This window comes from Acomys russatus, chromosome 16 (assembly GCF_903995435.1).
Source record: "Acomys russatus chromosome 16, mAcoRus1.1, whole genome shotgun sequence".
Lineage (NCBI taxonomy): Eukaryota > Metazoa > Chordata > Mammalia > Rodentia > Muridae > Acomys > Acomys russatus.
Window position 1 is genome coordinate 32,343,176 of NC_067152.1, and position 17,681 is coordinate 32,360,856.

General features: G+C 49.3%; 2 protein-coding genes across 2 annotated transcripts; one reads left to right on the plus strand and one right to left on the minus strand.

Moving 5' to 3' along the window:
* Window positions 1-223: 223 nt before the first annotated feature.
* Window positions 224-7,299, plus strand: LOC127199880 (intercellular adhesion molecule 5-like). The gene is made up of 7 exons (XM_051157867.1): window positions 224-291; window positions 1,687-1,953; window positions 2,883-3,203; window positions 3,383-3,661; window positions 5,132-5,401; window positions 6,211-6,453; window positions 6,627-7,299. Exons 1-7 carry the CDS (start codon window positions 237-239, stop codon window positions 6,848-6,850), a joined length of 1,659 nt encoding a protein of 552 aa, XP_051013824.1. The 5' UTR covers window positions 224-236; the 3' UTR covers window positions 6,851-7,299.
* Window positions 7,300-14,863: 7,564 nt separating this feature from the next.
* LOC127199881 (somatotropin) lies at window positions 14,864-16,324 on the minus strand. The gene is made up of 4 exons (XM_051157868.1): window positions 16,046-16,324; window positions 15,720-15,836; window positions 15,417-15,578; window positions 14,864-15,154 (listed from the first exon to the last, which is right to left on the minus strand). Exons 1-4 carry the CDS (start codon window positions 16,322-16,324, stop codon window positions 14,954-14,956), a joined length of 759 nt encoding a protein of 252 aa, XP_051013825.1. The 3' UTR covers window positions 14,864-14,953.
* Window positions 16,325-17,681: the final 1,357 nt, after the last annotated feature.

Sequence of the window (17,681 nt, forward strand, 5' to 3'; positions counted from 1 at the left end):
AGGACTTGAGTTGGATTCCCAGAACCTCCATGGTGTCTCAAACAGCCATTTGTACCTCCAGTCCTGAGGGATCCAATGCAGTGCCTCCTCCGGCACCAGGAACACATGTGTTACACAGGCATCTGTACAGGAAAAAAATCACTCACACATGTAAGTTATTATGAAAACATAATGAAAAAGTATCTCTCCAGCACAGCTTTCTTTCCTTTTCCCAGCGTTTGGTCATTCTCTCAAGAATGAAAATGCTTCTGTTTGGTGTCTGGACCCTGCTGGCCTTGATCCCTTGTCCAGGTGAGGGTCTCTAGAGAAGTTTCTCTAGTCACTATGGGCCAGGGCACACATGGGTGATGGTTCAGAAGGGGACGGGGTTATGGTTAATCTCAGTTGTCAACCTTGACTTCCGTGCTGTGAGGAGAAGAAATGTTCTCTGGGACATTGAGAGGAAGCCAGTGCCTTTCCCTTAAATCACTTTTGTCAGGCTTCTTTATAAAGGCAACAAGGAAAGAATTAAGACAGGCGGGACATCCAGAGCAGAGTGACGTCCATTCATCTGGACCCGTGGCAGAGATTGCTATTTGCTGGGACAGTAAGACACAGAATCCTATGTGTGCCACATCAGTAGAGTGTCGGAGCTTCAGACCTCTCCAAAGGGACTGTCTTCTCTGCCTAGCCCTTTGCTGTCCCACACTGCCGTGTTTCTGCCTCCTCGTCTTCCTCCTCTTCCTCCCTCCCCCTCTTTTTCTCTGTGTAACAGCTCTGGCTGTCCTTGAACTCACAGCATTCCACCTGCCTTCTGCCTCCTGAGTTCTGGGATTAAAGATGTGCACCACCACACCCACTCCCCTCCCCCATTATGTGTGTGATTTAAATACATGTATAGGCCAGGCAGTGGTGGCACACACCTTTAATCCCAACACTTGGGAGGCAGAGGCAGGCGGATCTCTGTGAGTTCAAAGCCAGCCTGGTCTACAAAGCAAATCCAGGACAGCCAAGGCTGCACAGAGAAACCCTGTCTCGGAGAAAAAAATTTTTTTAAAGATCCAAACCATAATATAGGCTAAACGTCTAGACATTGTAAAAATTCATTTCCTTAGCATCGCAAAGCAAAATGGAGTCATCTCTAAGAAGAGATAGAAACGCCTATGTGATATGAGTGACCATGGGAGCATCCGTGAGGTCTTTAGTTGTGGTTTTGTGTGTGGCAGGGTCCTGTGAGCCTTGTTTTGTTCTCAGGCATATTTCCAGGTGCCACCTTCACTAGTTGGCAGTCACTCTGTCTGCAGCTTCACAATCATCCCAGGCGATTCTGGACAGGCAGCCCTTAACTATCATTTGAGAGAAATACTGATTTGCAGCATATGACTAAAGACTCAGAGTCTTTAGTACCTGAACCCAGAGAGCTGCTAAGACCTCTAAAAATTTACAAAGACAATGCTTTCTTGTCTGTGACTCCTCAAAACTCCTTAGATTCTGCGCTAAAATCTAGACCCCAGGACAGAACGGTAGGAGAGAGGTTTGGGTCAGGGCTGTCACTGTTGAAGCAAGGGTTAAGTCTCCAGGTCCCTGAGCTTGGTTATTCTTGGCTGGTCCCTCTTCTGCAACCTGGACCTGCTGGGCAGGGCGGCCTATAGTCATGCTGGGGCTCAGGTCGTCACCAGCCTGTCGGGCATGTGTGCTTCATTTCAGGGACCACAGAAGGGCTGTTTCAAGTGTCTGTTTGGCCACACCAGGCTCTGGTGAGGTTTGGACGGTCCCTGACCATCAATTGCAGCACCACCTGCCCAGACCCCGGGCCCAGTGGAATTGAGACCGTCTTAAAGAAAACCCAGCTGAGCAGAGGGCCTCAGTGGAAGCAGTTTCTCCTGGAGGACATCACTGAGAACTCTGTCCTGCAATGCTTCTTCTCTTGTGCGGGGGTCCAAAAGGACACAACGCTTGACATCATCATGTACCGTGAGTGTGCTGGAGGGCTTGGAAGAAGACAGGCATGGGGAAAAGGAATGTATCTTAGTTAGGGAAGAATTAGGCAGGGATTTTCCTAGGGGAGAGAAAGACACACACACACACACACACACACACACACACACACACACACCAAGTAAAGATTCAGCCATACTATCAGGATTCTCTCCCTTTGCTTGTTTTTGTTTTTTGGAGGGGGTTAGAGACAGGGTGTCTCGGTGTAGCCCTGGTTGTCCTGGATTTGCTTTGTAGACCAGGCGAGCCTCGAACTCAGAGATCCGCCTGCCTCTCTCTGCCTCTGCCTCCCAAGTACTGGGATTAAAGGAGTGTGCTACCATCACTGGGCTGGATTTTCTCCCTTTGTACAGGCTGTCTTCCATGTTTTCACTGTTAGACATGGGGCATACTTGAGAATATACAGAATATACAGGGAGCAGATGCTAAGGATGCCAGCCCCTGTCTGATCATCTGAGTGTAAAATCAGTGCTGGCTTATTTGCTGCCAGCTCTTAGGGTGACCAGGGGTTGCAGGGAGAACAGTCTTTTGAGTTGGGGTAGTTAGAGACCCCTGTGGTGCAGGGCAGGAGGCTCTGAGGTTGGCACTGGTAAGCAGGGTCGCACAGGGGGGCCATCTTACACCACAAAGATGAGAAGGAGTAGGAAACTTGTGGGGGAGAATGCAGTGGTTTTCATGTAATGCTAAAGAGCTGTCCCCACCCCAGGCTTCTCATGGCCCCAAAACTCCTCTGATAAGAGATAAAATGTTCCAGAATGACAGGAAAAGTCAAAGCACAGGACTTCCTCTTAGCTGTCACATTTCTTGGTAGGCAGTGGGCAGGGCTGGAAGGCCGACTCACCCGTGAAGCCATGTTTTCCTGGAGGTGAGTGGTCCCTCACCAAGGCTGCCTCCTTGTCTTAAAGAGCCGCCGGAGCAAGTGATCCTGGACGTGCAGCCCGAGTGGGTAGCCATGGATGAGGTGTTCACTGTGAAGTGTCACGTGCCCAGTGTGGCACCCCTGCGGAGCCTCACCCTTACCCTCCTCCAGGGCGAGCAAGAGCTGCACAGAAAGGACTTCATGAACTTCTCTGTGGCAGCCCAAAAAGCTGAGGTCAGCGTCAGTGTCCTAGCCCAGCGGGAGGAGGACAGGTGCGATTTCTCCTGCCACGCAGACCTGGATCTCAGCCCACAAGGTGGGGAGCTGTTTCGTGGCAGCTCAGCCACCAAAGAACTCCGGATCTTTGGTGAGTCAGAGTCCAGGCATGAAGGGAGCCCAGGCCTTTGGGACCCTGTTCCCACAGGGTTTAGGGGTGAAGGTGACTGAGCCCCACCTCTGAATCACCATCAGCCCTAGTCCCTTCCTTGGCACCCATGCAGCACATGACTTATTGCTTTCCCTTTCTTCTTCCTGATTACATGTCAGAGTTCTCTCAGAAGCCCCAGATCGGGGTACCTTCACTGCTGGAGGTTGGGATGGCAGAGACTGTGAGCTGTGAGGTCCCTAGGGTGTTTCCAGCCCAGGAAGCTGTCTTCCGCATGTTTCTAGAAGACCAGGAGCTGAGCCCTTTCTCCTCTTGGGAGGGAGATGCAGCATGGGCCAGCGCCACCGTTCGGGCCATGGAGACGGGTGACCAGGAGCTGACCTGCGTTGTGTCTCTGGGTCCCACAGAGCAGAAAGCAAGGAAACCAGTGCACGTCTACAGTAAGCTCCTTCTAGGGTCTCCGCTAGAGAGTTTGCACAGTGCTGTGCTGTGGCTTTGGCTAACCTTTGCTGCGTATCTTAAGGAAATGTTAGCTTTCTTCTTTCTCTGCAGGAGCTGGGTTAGGGACCTGCATTGTGACAGTAGCTCTATGTGGCCTCTGAGAGGCCTAGACAATTCTTTAAAAATGGCTACACCCTCAGGATAAGAGATGAGCAGTCAGGCAGACCCAGGGAATAACCAGGGCTGCATTCCCTCCTGCGCTAATACAATACAGTTCCCTAGCAACCCGCCTGATGGCCACTGAAACTACGGCCAAAGGCCACATAGGTGGATGGGCTGCCAGAACCATGTATGGCGTCAGTGCCTATCTCAGGGTCATAAAGTTCCTTTAAGAAATAGACTGAGCTGGAGAGATGGCTCAGAGGTTAAGGGTACTGACTGCTCCTCCAGAGGTCCCGAGTTCAATTCCCAGCAGCCACATGGTGGCTCACAACCATCTATAATGTGATCTGATGCTTTCTTCTGGCCTGCAGGTGTATATGCAGCCAGAGCACTGTATAATAAATAAATAAATAAATCTTTAAAAAAAAAAAAAAAGAAAGAAAGAAATAGACTGAAAAGGTATGAACACATACGCAAGGAGATTTGGGCCCACAGCTGCAAAGAAGAGTCACACCAGGGATAATGTTGCCTAACAACTGACCTAAAGGGCTCTACCTGACATAGAGTTGCTAAGAGACCCAGTTTTATGGCCACATTTTTTTTCTGCCCACAGGAGATAGGATTACTAAGAAACCAGACCCTTCCCTGAACAAAGAAAGCTAAGCTATGGGTGGTCTTGGTGCCTTTTTCTGTAGCCCGTCACCTTTATTAGACATTAGACCTCCATATGTTACTCAACCAATTGGTGCTTGCCAAGCTGGAACCCCCCTGCTCTGGGGCGCTGGGAGGGACAGGAACCTATACATTTACCCTCAGCTCAGAGTTCGGGGCTCTTTCTGGGTACCACTGTGTTGGTGATGGTCAGAGCACAGCTCAAGTAGAAAAATTAAATTGTGTGTATTGCATTGGTATTGAGTCCTGGTGGTCTTTTTTGGGGTTCTGTGATCTGGGCACAGCAACCTCCACCCTGAGTTCCCTAACCTATGTCACTCACTGGACAATTGTGGATGCCTGAACTTCATTCCAGAATAAGCATTTGGGATGAGGAAAACATGTGTACAGTGAGGAAACATCTCTCTGTCCTTCCAGGAGAGACATCGTCTGATGTGGGCGGCCTATACTGTGGAAGGGAAGCACTCCATCTTCAAACCATGTTGTTGTTCCCTCTCCTCAGCCTTTACAGAGCATTAACACTATCCAGAGTCTCTCATGTCCTCTCTACCTGAGGGAGACCTCCAGCAACAAGACGACAGAAGTGCGTACCAGTTTTGCAGATGTGTCCTCTGATCTTTTTCCTTTCTTCATAGGTTTCCCTCCACCAGTTCTGGAGATTGAAGATGCTTACCCTCTGGCAGGGACAGATGTTAATGTCACCTGCTCAGGTCATGTGTTAACATCACCTAGCCCTACTCTTCAGCTTCAGGGATCCCCAAACCGCTCTGCTCCTGGGGAGCCTGCCTGGCTTCTGTTTACTGCCAGGGAGGAAGATGATGGCCGAAATCTCTCCTGTGAGGCCTCTTTGGAGGTACAGGGCCAGCGACTGGTCAAAACCACTGTGGTCCAGCTTCATGTCTTATGTGAGTAGATGCCTGATCCTCCTCATAAAGATACTTAGTGCCTTGCCGGGCGTGGTGACGTATGCCTTTAATCTCAGCACTTAGGAGGCAGGCGAGTGCTGTGAGTTAGAGGCCAGCCTGGTCTACAAAGAGAGTCCAGGACAGTCAAGGCTACACAGAGAAACCCTGTCTCGAAAAAAACAAAAACAAAACAAAACAACCCAAAAAGATACTTAGTGCCCCCTCCAGAGATCTTGGCGAGGTGCTTCATCAGTAGAGGGGCCACACTTTTCTAATTTGAAAATTCCAGAGAAAAATAAAATAAAATGAATGCACACCAAGCTTGTCCTGCCCTCAGGAGAGTGAGCAGGAGCAAGGTGAGACGTGCAGCTCAGAAGCAAAGCAGTTGGGATGGTCAGACAATTAGTTGAGAGCCAGCAGCGGGAGACACAGCATAAAAGGAGACAGCTGAGGCCAATGCTAAAGAGAGAAACCTCCAAAAGTCCATATCACAATTTGTGTTTTGGAGAATGAGGAAATGCTTATTTCTGAGTTCACCTTTTGCCCATTGAGAAGCTAAAATGGGAAAGGTCCCTGGGTCCCACCGACAGAGTTATGTTGTTACTTAGCCTGAGTCCATGAAAGTGCCCTGGGCTGCATCTCATACCAGGGAAGGCAGTAGAATGGTTTGGTTTAAGCAGGGAGCTGATGGTGTTTTCTTTGGGGGAGAAAGTGTTGGGTTGAGGGAGCAGCATTTGAGTTGAAAGGGAGAAGGGAAGTCAGAGGGGAACAGGACATACAACTGGGCTCCGTTTGGGCCTCTTTTGCAGATAAGCCGAGGTTTGAGGAGTCCAGCTGTCCTGGCCACCAGGTATGGGAGGAAGGGATGGATCAGATGCTTGCCTGCGTCCCCGAGGGAAGCCCTGTCCCAGTGCTGGTGTGTCTGTGGAACGGGATGATCGTTGACCTTGATGTACCTCAGAAGGCCACCCAGAACCTCACTGGGACCTACTGCTGCACAGCCACTAACCAGCTGGGCTCCGTCAGCAAAGACATTGCTGTTGTTGTCCAAGGTAGATGCTGCACCAGCCGCCAGGCCCAGGGGAGAAAGGCACCTCAGGGACTTGGGATGCTCACACAAGGGTGGAGGGAAGGGAGATGCTCCTGGGCTGAGTCTGAGAAGCTGGTTTGGTGGCTTGGAGTAGAATGACTTTCTGTCCTCAGCTTGTCTTCCATGCGTACACAGGCCTGCCGGAAGGGATCATCTCCTCTACCATCTTCATCATTGTCGTCTCCACCCCTGGCATAGCTGTGATCACCATAGCACTATATCTGAACTACCAGCCCTGCAAAAGAACCCGGAGGAAGCGGGCACACAGGCAGAAAGAGCAGAGCAAAGACGAGGAAGGCCAGTTTGCAGATATACAGGCACAAGAATGCAACTCACATCACTACTTGGCTCGAGTGTGACGTCAGCTACTGGCATTTTCTGGGGAGGGAAGAGTGGGCCAAGGAGGATGGAAGAGACAGAATGGGAGGCTGCTGTCCCCACACAGGCTTTCAGGGTCCCATGTGGCTTGCATCCAGTCCATCTGGAGCTTGTCTCTCTCCCTTGAGTTTATTCCAGTTTGGAGAAATTTCAACCTGATTGTTCCAACTGGTGGGAGAGCCTCTCACTCCTTACTTTGTATTTCCCACTCCAACAGCAAATGAGAAGGATCACCGGAAAAATCCTAGAATACATTGCTCAGGGTTTCCCAGTGATAGGAACTTATCTTGTAGTTTGGGCACAAGTCGTTATACGGTAGGTAGCAGGAAAGTGGGCAGGAATTAGAACTCTGTTCCCCTGTCCACAGTCCCCTGCTTCCCAAACAGTGCCTGATGACATGGGGGAGAGGTGCCAGCTGCTTAAGCTTTGCCACAGTAACCCACTCTAATGTCACTTTGGGGCAAAGAAATAGCCTCCCTAGTTTTACAACAAAAACCTGGGGCTTACTGTGCAGCACAAGATGGCCTCAAACTAGTGACCCTCCAGTCTCATCCTATGATTACAGGTCTATGCTATCATGCCCTTAACTGTTTGGGGGGGCAGCTTTAAAGTAAAAGACCACTTCCATGAAATTGATGTAATAGGGTGTCACACTCCGAATTCCCATGTTTACTCTTCCCTGCCACTCTGCTGCCATGGAGGTCCATGGGATGGACTGTGTGGTTAACATGCATCCAGATCTCAGTTCTGTCATCAGACCTCTCTGTGTCAGTGTTCACTATGTGCTCTAACAGTTCAGCCTCCTTCATGGTCCTTTGGAAGGAGTGTGTCCATGTTGGTGAAGGCTTGTGGATGTCAAGCCAGGTCTTTACTCCAGATCTGTCATGAAATGTTTACTGAGATGTGAGCTGTGGTAAGAAAATAAAATAGGTTTTATGATATCTGAGTTTATTCTTTTGTGCCATAATTGAAAGCGTTTGTTATTGTTAGTTCACAGGCGATCCCACTAGCCTGCCTTTAGAGTCCTAGCAATGCCTTACATCATCAGCGATAGGTGTCTGGTGGATAAAAAGGACCCGCCTACCACCTTGAGCTCTCTTTCTCTCAACCTATCTCTTTGCTCTGTCCCTATAATTTCTCCCTCTGTCTTTCTCTGCCCTCATGGCTCTGTCCCTTGCCCCCCAACCCTCCACTCCCACCCTTCATCTATATGTCCAGTTGTCCACCCTCTAACTCCTCTCTTCTTCCCTTCTCTCACATAATCTTCCTTATGCCAGATGTGTTGCTTGCTGTAATCATATACAGTCATGTTAACCAAAATGGTTGCATTTTGGAATTTTGAGGATCACTTCCCGTTGGTAACGTGAGCAGCCAGTCTGTGGCCAGTGATGTTTTAGCTCACCAGAAGCCTGTTTTTCCTGCTCTCAAAACTGGAGCTCATGCTTGTACCTGCTTTCCACCTTGCAGATGCAAGCTAGAAGCAATGTTGCATCAGACACCAAAGGGGGTCTTCATGGGCCGTCCTGAATCTCAGGTTAGGGATTTTGGTATAAAAATAACCCATTGGGGCCAGGTGTGGTGGCTCATGACTTTAGTCCCAGCACTTGGGAGGCAAAGGCAGGCAGATCTCTGTGAGTTCGAGGCCAGCCTGGTCTACAAAGTGAGTCTAGGACAGCCAAGGCTACACAGAGAAACTCTGTTTTGAAAAACCAAATCACACTAAACCAAACCAAACCAAACCAAAACCATTGGCTTCACCATACAAAGCAACAGAGGCACAGTGGTAAATAAACTGTTGTCCCTGCCTTACAAACATAAAAGTCTGTGAGGGATGTGCTCACCTTCCATTACTGTGATAAATATCAGGCAGATCAACCTACAAGAAAGAACAATTTCGCACTCAGGAGGCAGAGGCAGGCAGATGTCTGAGTTCGAGGCCAGCCTGGTGTACAAAGTGAGTCCAGGACAGTCAAGGCTAACACAGAGAGACCTCTCTCAAAAAACAAAACAAAAAACAATTTCTACTATACTTTCTAAGGTTTCGACTTGTAGTCGCATGACCCATGACCTTTAGGCTTGTGGAGAGGCAGTATTTTAAGGTGAGAGTATAGAGGGCCTTGCCTTCCCCATTGTGAAAGCACGAAGCAAAAAGAGGAGCATGAAAGGGCCAGGATTCCAGGATTCTCCTCAGGGCATTTCACTAGGCACCATCTTGTTTCATTGCCTCCCAATAGCACCATGGTCTGGGGCCCATAACACATGGGCCTTTGGGGGACCCGTATCCAAACTGAAAGCACATTTAGTTTCTATGACCAGAAAAGCATGATTTATTGAAAGTCAGGACCAAGGAAGTATTTCAAGGTTGTGAATCAGTACTTCCCCAAAGGCCTTCTCAATATAATTTCCATGCTGAATTTATTGGCTCCTACTCCCCAGCCTGTGAGTGTCAAAGGAAATCATCTCAAGGTGATCAGGGGAAAGTACGTTAGGACACAAGTCTAAGAGAACATTTTTTGTTTTGTTTGTTTTTTGAGACAGATTTTCTCTGTGTAGCCTTGGCTGTCCTTAGACTAGCTTTGTGAACCAGGCTGGCCTTGAACTCGCAGTGATCCGCCTGCCTCTGCCTCCCGAGTGCTGGGATTGAAAGCGTGTGCCACCACACCCGGCCAACAGAGAACATCTTAATCTAGGGACCTCACCGCTTTAGTGTCTTGGATTAGCTACACCAGGCTTGATCAGCATCAGTCATATTTGCAAATGCCACTTAGGAAACCATAAGGCACAGGAATCCAAAAATTGACAATGTCATTGGCCTCCTAGTTCCAGCAAGGGGAGCTAGAGGTTAAGACTGCTGTGACTTCTCACTGCCACATGGTGCCACTGATATGAGATGGCCCTGCTCAGGCCATGTTGGGTTAGCTGCTACAGAGCTCAGATGGTCCAGCTGACTCTGCCAGCTTTTCACAGTTACAGTTCTCATAGGTTAGTGCCCTGGCTGGTACAACTAGACACAAGTTAGAGTCCTCAGAGTAGAAGGAGTCTCAGTTGAGGAAATGCCTCCATGAGATCCAGCTGTAAGGCATTTTCTCAATTAGTGATCAATGGGGGAGGGGCCCAGCCCACAGTGGGTGGAGCCATCCCTAGGTTGGTGGTCCTGGGTTCTATAAAGTAGGTTGAGCAAGCCAGGGGAAGCAGGCCAGCAGGTAACACCCCTCCATGGCCTATGCCTCAGCTCCTGCCTCTAGGTTCCTGCCCTACTTGAGTTCGTGTCCTGACTTCCTCCAATGGGGAACTATGATCTGGAAGTGTATGCTGAACAAATCCTTTCCTCCCCAACTGGCTTTTTGTTTGACCGCAGCAATAGAAACCCTAAGATAGTACCGGTGTGTCCCATTCATAGTTAGGCCTTTGGTTTTGGTTTTGTTTCTGAGACAGGGTCTCTTTATGTAACCCTGGCTGGCCTGGAACTTGCTATGTTGATTCCACTGGCCTTGACTACAAAAAGATCTACCTGTCTCTGCCTTGTCAGGACCGACATTTAAGGTGTGCGTGCCACCATAGCTGGTGTATAAGTGTATAGTTTGAAAACCCCAAAAGACAACTCTTAACAATATTGGCACTATTCCATCAAACAGGAGAAAATTCTGCTAGAACTCCATTCCTTGGGACCAGGGGATCCCTGGAAAGGCTATATATGTCCACTATCCCACTTAATTTAACTCTCCACTTGACACAGCTTAAAGTCACCTGAGAAAAGAGTCACCACCATTGAGGGATTTTTCCCATTCTGATTGGCCTGTAGCATGACTTGGGGGTAGAGATTGTTTGATTATTTATTAATGTAAGGAGGCCCATTCCACCGTGGGTGGTGTCATTCCCTGGGCAGGTGATCCTAAACCACATAAGGAAACTAGCTAAGCGGGGCGTGGTGGGCGCACACCTTTGAAATCCCAGCACTCAGGGAGGCAGAGGCCGGTGGAGCGCTGTGAGTTCGAGGCCAGCCTGGTCTACAAAGAGAGTCCAGGACGCCAAGACTACACAGAGAAACCCTATCTCCAAAAACCAAACCAAAACAAAACAAAAAACAAAGAAACCCAAAACAAACAAATAAACAAAAAACCTAGCTAAGCAGAGCAGAGCAGCAAAAAGCACGCTTCCATGGTCTTTCTGCTTGTGTTCCTGCCCTTACTCCCCTATCACGGACTAAAACCTGTACCCTGAAAGAATCCCTTTCCTCCCCTCAGTTGCTTTTTGCCAGAGTTTAATCACAGCAACAAAATGAAACCAGAGCATCCAGCAACTAAAAACTGCGCCCCTGACGCTTGGGTTAGGGCACTATTAGATTCTGCCTTGTCCTGAGCAGTTCTTCCCCAAATGAGGTAGGGCCGTATGGGGAGGGCGTGTCTCCACATCATCGAGATCTGTAGCACTTGAATGAACTCTGCAGGACAACCTAAGGAAGACACGGAAAGCGTATGTCCAGGCTAAATGGCTCCGTTCTTTGGCAAAGGAGAACTCACTGGCCAGTACAATTCAAAAGGCTGTTATTTTCTCCCATTAACCGGGAATTTGCCATGTTTTAAAAATGAGTGTGGGGCCTGGAGAGATGGCTCAGTGGTTGAGAGCACTGACTGCTCTTCCAAAGGACCCAGGTTCAATTCCCAGCACCCACATGACAGCTCACAACTGTCTGTAACTCCAAAATCTGACACCCTCATATAGACATACATGCAAGCAAAACACCAATGCACATTTAAAAAAAAATGAGTGTGTGTTTGAGTGTGTGTGTGTGTGTGTGTGTGCGTGTGTGCGTGTGTGTGTGTATCTTGGAGTCTTCCAGGCTAGCCTCAAGCTCACTATCCTATACCCTGGAATGATGGCCCACTGGCAAGGTTTCCAGCCATTTTGACTTCAGCGTCACCTCTAGGACCTCTGGTCCTATGGGTCAGAAAGCCAGAAATTTCCACTCCCAAGACAGAGTCAGGGGCTCTGACCTTAGCAGCAGGAAGGCCTGGACGCTGGGCCTCTGCCCTTCTACAACCCTCATCGTTAAAGGATGCATCATGCTTTGAATGTCAATTTTCCCTACAGGCCACAAGTTTGAATGCTTGGTCCTCAGCTGGTGACACTGTTTTGGGAAGGCCATGGAATTTTGAGGATTGGGGACCTAGCTGGTAGACAGGTTACCAGGGGCAGGCGTTGAAGATAAACTGCCCTGGGCCAGTGTACCATCTCTGCATCCTGCTCCACCAAGATGTGAAAGACTGTCACTTCACATTATGGATACCCCCACTGTCACACCCTCCCATGTCATGACCTTGGTTGGACCTGGGACCCAGGGTAACCCTCTTTTTCCTTAAGCTGCTCCCGTTAGGCATATTGTCACAAGGACAGGGGAAATGGGGTAGGTGCCAAGCAACGCAGGGAAAGAGGCAGTTGCCTGGCAACAAAAGGCTGATGCAACAACAGCAGGGTTGTCCTAAAGCAGAACAGCATGTGGTTATGTCAGAGGAAAACAAGACCCCGCCAAAACTGGCTGGGAACAACTTGGCTGACCAAAAGGTTTGCAACAGCGGCTCCAAGGGAGAAAACACACAAACACACACACACACACACACACACACACACACACACACACACCAGGAATGGCAGTAGGAATCCTGGTTTTTCTTGTGCGCTTGGCCAGGCTGTTTGCAGGGATCAGTGTAGGGGGCTTAGAGAAGACATATCCATCTGTTACTGAAAAACAGGAGAGGAGGGGAAAGATGATGCTACTCTTGTGGGGAACAGGTTATGGATTAAAACCCTAGGGCTCATCTACCTCTGTTCCCATGTGGCTTTTGGCTAGCTCATCACTATCCATCTCCAAAATGCTTTGCATATTTCACAACTGTTATTCTGTGTCCGTTAATCGACACCCTGCCCCTCTTCCTCACCGCGCCTCCCCCTGCCCCGCCCCGCTTCAATCAAAACAGTTTAAGCAAGTGAGTTGTGTTGGGTCTTTAAGCTCAGAGAAGGCCAAGATACAACTCTGCCCTCATGGCTCTGAATCGGAATCCAAATTGGGTGCCATGCGAGTTTGACACCAATAAGATCAAAGTTGTCTATCTGAGGGGCATTGGTGGCACAGTTAGCAAAAAATAATAATAAAAAAATAAAAATAAAAAGCTTGCCAGGTAGTGGTGGCGCATGCCTTTAATCCCAGCACTTGGGAGGCAGAGACAGGTGGATCGCTGTGAGTTCGAGGCCAGCCTGGTCTACAAAGCGAGTACAGGACAGCCAAGGCTAACACAGAGAGACCCTGTCTCGAAAAAACCAAAAAAAAAAAAAAAAAAAAAAGAAAAGAAAAGAAAAAAGAAAAATAAAAGAAATAAAAAGCTTGATAATGGCAGAATGACTGTGATCGGAGGGTCTGAGGACCGCAGTGGACTCATCTTCCAGGATAGAAAGGCTCTGCTTAGGTTGTTTAAATTTTTTCTGTCTGTATTCACTTCCAATGTTCAGAAATTAAATTTTTCCTCTATGTCTGGATATCCCCACCTTAGAGACCTATTCCTCCATGGTGAATGGGTGCAAGGTCAGAGAAGCCCCCAAGTTAGGCCCTCAGGTCTTCAGGTTACACGGGTCCCCACCTGTCCGTGTTATAGCCCTCTCTGACAAGGAAGCCGTGTGTCAGTTGTGACTTATCTCCACCCTGTGAGCATTTGTCACTTGCGCATTTCCCTATCTGATAGCTATTCGGATAAGTGCGTGTATATGTGTTTGTGTGTTCCTGCATGTGCAGTGCAACTGTGTGTGTGTGTGTGTGTGTGTGTCCTTGTCATTCCTCAGGCACCTTACTTTTTGAGATAGGGTCTCTCACTGGCCTGGAATTCACAAAGTGAGCAGGGGACCTGCCCAACCTTGTGTCCACGGAGCTGGAGTTCCAACTGCATGCCACACTCAGCTTTGTTGCTGCTAGTTTGTTTTCTTGTTTTTTAATGTAGATTTTGGAGATTGAACTCAGGTCCTGATGTCTGCAATGCCTACCTTACCAGCTGAGCCATCCCTCAGGCCCTACCTGCTGCCCCCTGGGATTATATTGCCATCTTCATCTTCGAGCCTCTCTTCCATGGCCCTTACTCTAATTCAGGTTCTTGTTGGCCCAAATTCCTTTGTTTTGTTTAAGACAAAGCCCTGCTATATAGACTAAACTAGCCTATATCTCACTATGTAGACCAGGCTAGCCTCAAACTCAAGGGAATCCTCCTGCCTCAGCTTCTTAAATGCTGGAATTACAGTCAGAAGGGGGGCACACATTTAATCCCAGCACTGAGGAGGCAGAGGCAGGTGGATCTCTGTGAGTTTGAGATCATCCTGGTCTACAAAGCAAGTACAAGACAGCAAAGACTACCCAGAGAAACCCTGTCTCAACCAAACAAAAACAAAAACTTCTGGAATTACAGATGTGTGTCACCATGCCTGGCTTCACAAACTCATTTTTGAGCTGCATCTATTTCCCAGCGGTAGCTGATACAAATGATAATCCATCTTAAAATTTAGGTACAACAGTAATTCTGTGATTTTCCTCATTTTTTCTCTCTTGAAGACGCTTTTCCTTTTGTACCCCTGTCTTATTTTCATCGTGTCCTAATCTTGGGGGAGGGCTGTTTGGTCTTCCTGATTCTGGTTGGAGGAGGGAGGGAGGACTGCCTCTGAGTACTTTATGGGGGGGGGGGGGGTGACCTATGTATGGCCTTGTTGGCTTGTGACTACCCAGAGAGCTGGGAGTTTGACCATGGAGTGGGAGCAGACTCACTGTGTAATGGAGAAAGTGATGGGTTGATTATTTGGTCCAGGGAGAGCCAGGGCTGCTCTCGAAGCAGCCCACAGGATTCTTGCAGGCTGGCTTCCAGGACTTCTTGACGCACATTCACACACACACACACACACACACACACACACACACCTATCCCATAACAGGAAGATATCTAGCCAAGCAATGTGATGCATTTTAATTTTATTAGGACAAAGCAAAGGGACGGCAGTTGCCAGGGTAAAGGGAAGTCACCGGGGAAGTGCAGCAGGGACCCTGTAGTGTGTGGCTAGAAGGCACAGCTGTTTTCCACAAAGCGGCGACACTTCATGACCCGCAGGTAGGTCTCCGCCTTGTGCAGGTCCTTTTTGAAGCAGGAAAGCAGCACGTAGTTTTTGAACGTAGCGTCATCGCTGCGCATGTTGGTGTCAAACTTGTCATAGGTTTGCTTGAGGATCTGCCCAACATGGGGGCTGCCGTCTTCTAGCTCCTGTGGTGGGAAGAAAGGCAGGAGAGGGGCAGAGGAGTCTCCGGAGCTGTGTTCCCCTCCTGTCCTCCTCCCCTCCCTCCCACCCCCTCCAGGACCCAGAGAAAGGCCTAGAAGCTTCGTAAAGAGAAATGAGTAAGAAGCCTTCTCAAGAGTCTGAGGCCTGACTGGTAAACAGAGACCAGCAGTGAGCCCCCCAGCTAGGCTCCAGGCTGGGGCAAAGGGCAGAATAGCCCCAGGGCTAGGGACCCCGTGCCAGCCTCACCTGCATCAGGGTCTGGATACCCTCTTCCAGGTCCCTCAGTTTCTCATAAACACGGTCCGAGGTGCCAAACATCAGGCTGTTGGTGAAAATCCTGCTGAGGAACTGCACGGGCCCCAGCCATGACTGGATGAGCAACAGTGAGAAGCGAAGCAATTCTATGTCCTGAGGAAAAAAGACTAGGTGCAGTGTCTTACCTAGTGAACTCCGCCTGGGACATCCAGGTCACCCCAGCTTTAGGGAGAAGGTGGCCCCTGGCCTGGGGGTGGGGTGGGTGCAGTTGGGGTTGCTTGGACAGTCACTTACAGTTCTCTGCTGAGCCTCCTCCTTGCCTGTTGGGGCCGGGATGGTCTCTGAGAAGCAGAAAGCAGCCTGGGCATTTTGGATGGAGTAGCGCTGTCCTTCAGGGATGTAGGCACGCTCCTGGAGGAAGAGCAGTCACCAAGGGACCAGCTTGTGGCCCTTGTCATCACTACTTCATGGGGGCCCACTCATTATCTGATCATCTAACAGTGTTGACCCTCGATTTCCTGCTATGACTTCCCAGGGGCGGGCAGGGGTGGTAGCGTGGACAATCTGCCCTTTCTTGCTTCCACAGCCAGGAACCGATCTTTGGGGGGGGGGGCACTTACAAACTCTTTGTAGGTGTCAGCGACCAGCTGGTGCAGGTGCTGAGCTCGGAGCACAGCGTTGGCAAACAGACTGGACAAGGGCAAAGCAGGGAAAGCACCAGTGTCCTGAGGCCACAGCAGGCAGAGGAGGGTAAAGGTCAGGAGCCAAGAGGTCCGAGAGTCTAGAGAGAGAGAGAGAGGAAGGCAGGAGAAACCTGAGAACAATGGCCAATCTCTCCCAATCCCCCACGGGGACTCAGAGTGTCCCCAACATGGGCAGAAGTTGGGCTGTACCCACATTCAAACCCTCAAATCCATCTTCAGGGCTCTTTGGTCCATATCACACCCAGCGGAATTTGAGTATGCTTACCTGCAGCCATCGCTGTGCAGTGATCTGTCCACAGGACCCTGAGCAGTTTGGGATCTGGACTCTTGGATGCTGGGCTTGGTCCCTCGCATGCTCTTTTTATACCCTACCTGTTTTTCTTGGCCCCAAGGCCCCTGCCTTTTTCCCTATACATTTATTCATGGGGCCTAGGCCACTGACAGCTTGTGCTGATGGATAATTTAGAAGCTCCTCCCACTCATGATGTTCCCACTCCTCTCCTGCAGTCATGTGCCTGATCTTATCTTTCCTTTGCCACCTTGGCCAGGTGGATGAGCACTGGTTATGCAAGATCTCAGCTACAGAGACCACCCAATGTGTCCCTTTGAGAGCATCCTGAGTCCAGGGGCAGGGTGCTCTGGCAGGGTGCTGTTTGTTCACTGGGACGAGAGATGTCAGAGTCCCTCCTCCAAGGAGGCATTGTCCCCAAGGATGTTTCTTTATAAATTGTGTGTGTGTGTTTGTGTGTGTGTGTGCATGCAGGGATGAAAAGGTAACTTTGGGGAATTGGTTCCATCTTTTTTTCCATCACTTGGGTTCCAGGGATTGAACTCACATACTTAAGCTTGGCTGCAGGTGCCTCCTTAGCCATTGCATTGGCCTTATTCAGTCCTTTTCTTCTTGAATGCATGGTTCTCTGAATCAACAACACCAAAATACATGTACTGGATTTATAGAGATGGTAAGAGTTTGCTGTTCTTCCAGAGGACCTGAGTTTGATCCCCCAGAACCATGGCAAGTGGCTCATAAGCACCTGTAGCCTATATCTAGGGGATCTGATGCCTTCTTCTCGCTTCTATGAGCACTCACACAAATGCTAGAGGCTCACACACTACACACAATAAAAATAACAGAGAGAGAGAGGGAAGTAGGGGAGACAGACAGACAGACAGACAGACAGACAGACAGAGATAGATTGAGAATATACATGCGTTGGGAAAAGAGAGACCTCTTCATTAGACAAGCAGGCTGGGCAGATGGATGTAATACTAACACTGACCACTAGAGGGTACCGACCATGTGCATTGTCCTACAAGCTCTAAGGTGCCCCTTAGGTCTATGGGGGCAAACCTGAGGTATTGCCCTTGCTCCTTGGGCCTGCAATGGAGCTGTAAACCAAGAAGCAAAACTTTTGTAAACCGACTGGCCCTCTGGTGCTTCCGCTTTCAGCACTGAAGCCTTGGGCACCTCAAAGTTCAGAAAGCCTTTCAGAGTTTTGAGTTTTTGGGGGTGGGCACTCTATTGTTTTTGTTGTTGTGTGTTGGGTTTTCA

Excerpts from the sequence above, each read along its gene's own strand:
- LOC127199880 (XM_051157867.1), top strand. The coding sequence starts at position 237 with ATGAAAATGCTTCTGTTTGGTGTCTGGACCCTGCTGGCCTTGATCCCT. Across the intron at positions 1,954-2,882 it reads GCTTGACATCATCATGTACC|AGCCGCCGGAGCAAGTGATC; the intron begins GTGAGTGTGCTG and ends CTTGTCTTAAAG. Across the intron at positions 3,662-5,131 it reads GAAACCAGTGCACGTCTACA|GTTTCCCTCCACCAGTTCTG; the intron begins GTAAGCTCCTTC and ends CTTTCTTCATAG.
- LOC127199881 (XM_051157868.1), bottom strand. The coding sequence starts at position 16,324 with ATGTGGGTACAGCCCAACTTCTGCCCATGTTGGGGACACTCTGAGTCC. Across the intron at positions 15,837-16,045 it reads CTGACACCTACAAAGAGTTT|GAGCGTGCCTACATCCCTGA; the intron begins GTAAGTGCCCCC and ends CTCTTCCTCCAG. Across the intron at positions 15,155-15,416 it reads GTATCCAGACCCTGATGCAG|GAGCTAGAAGACGGCAGCCC; the intron begins GTGAGGCTGGCA and ends TTCCCACCACAG.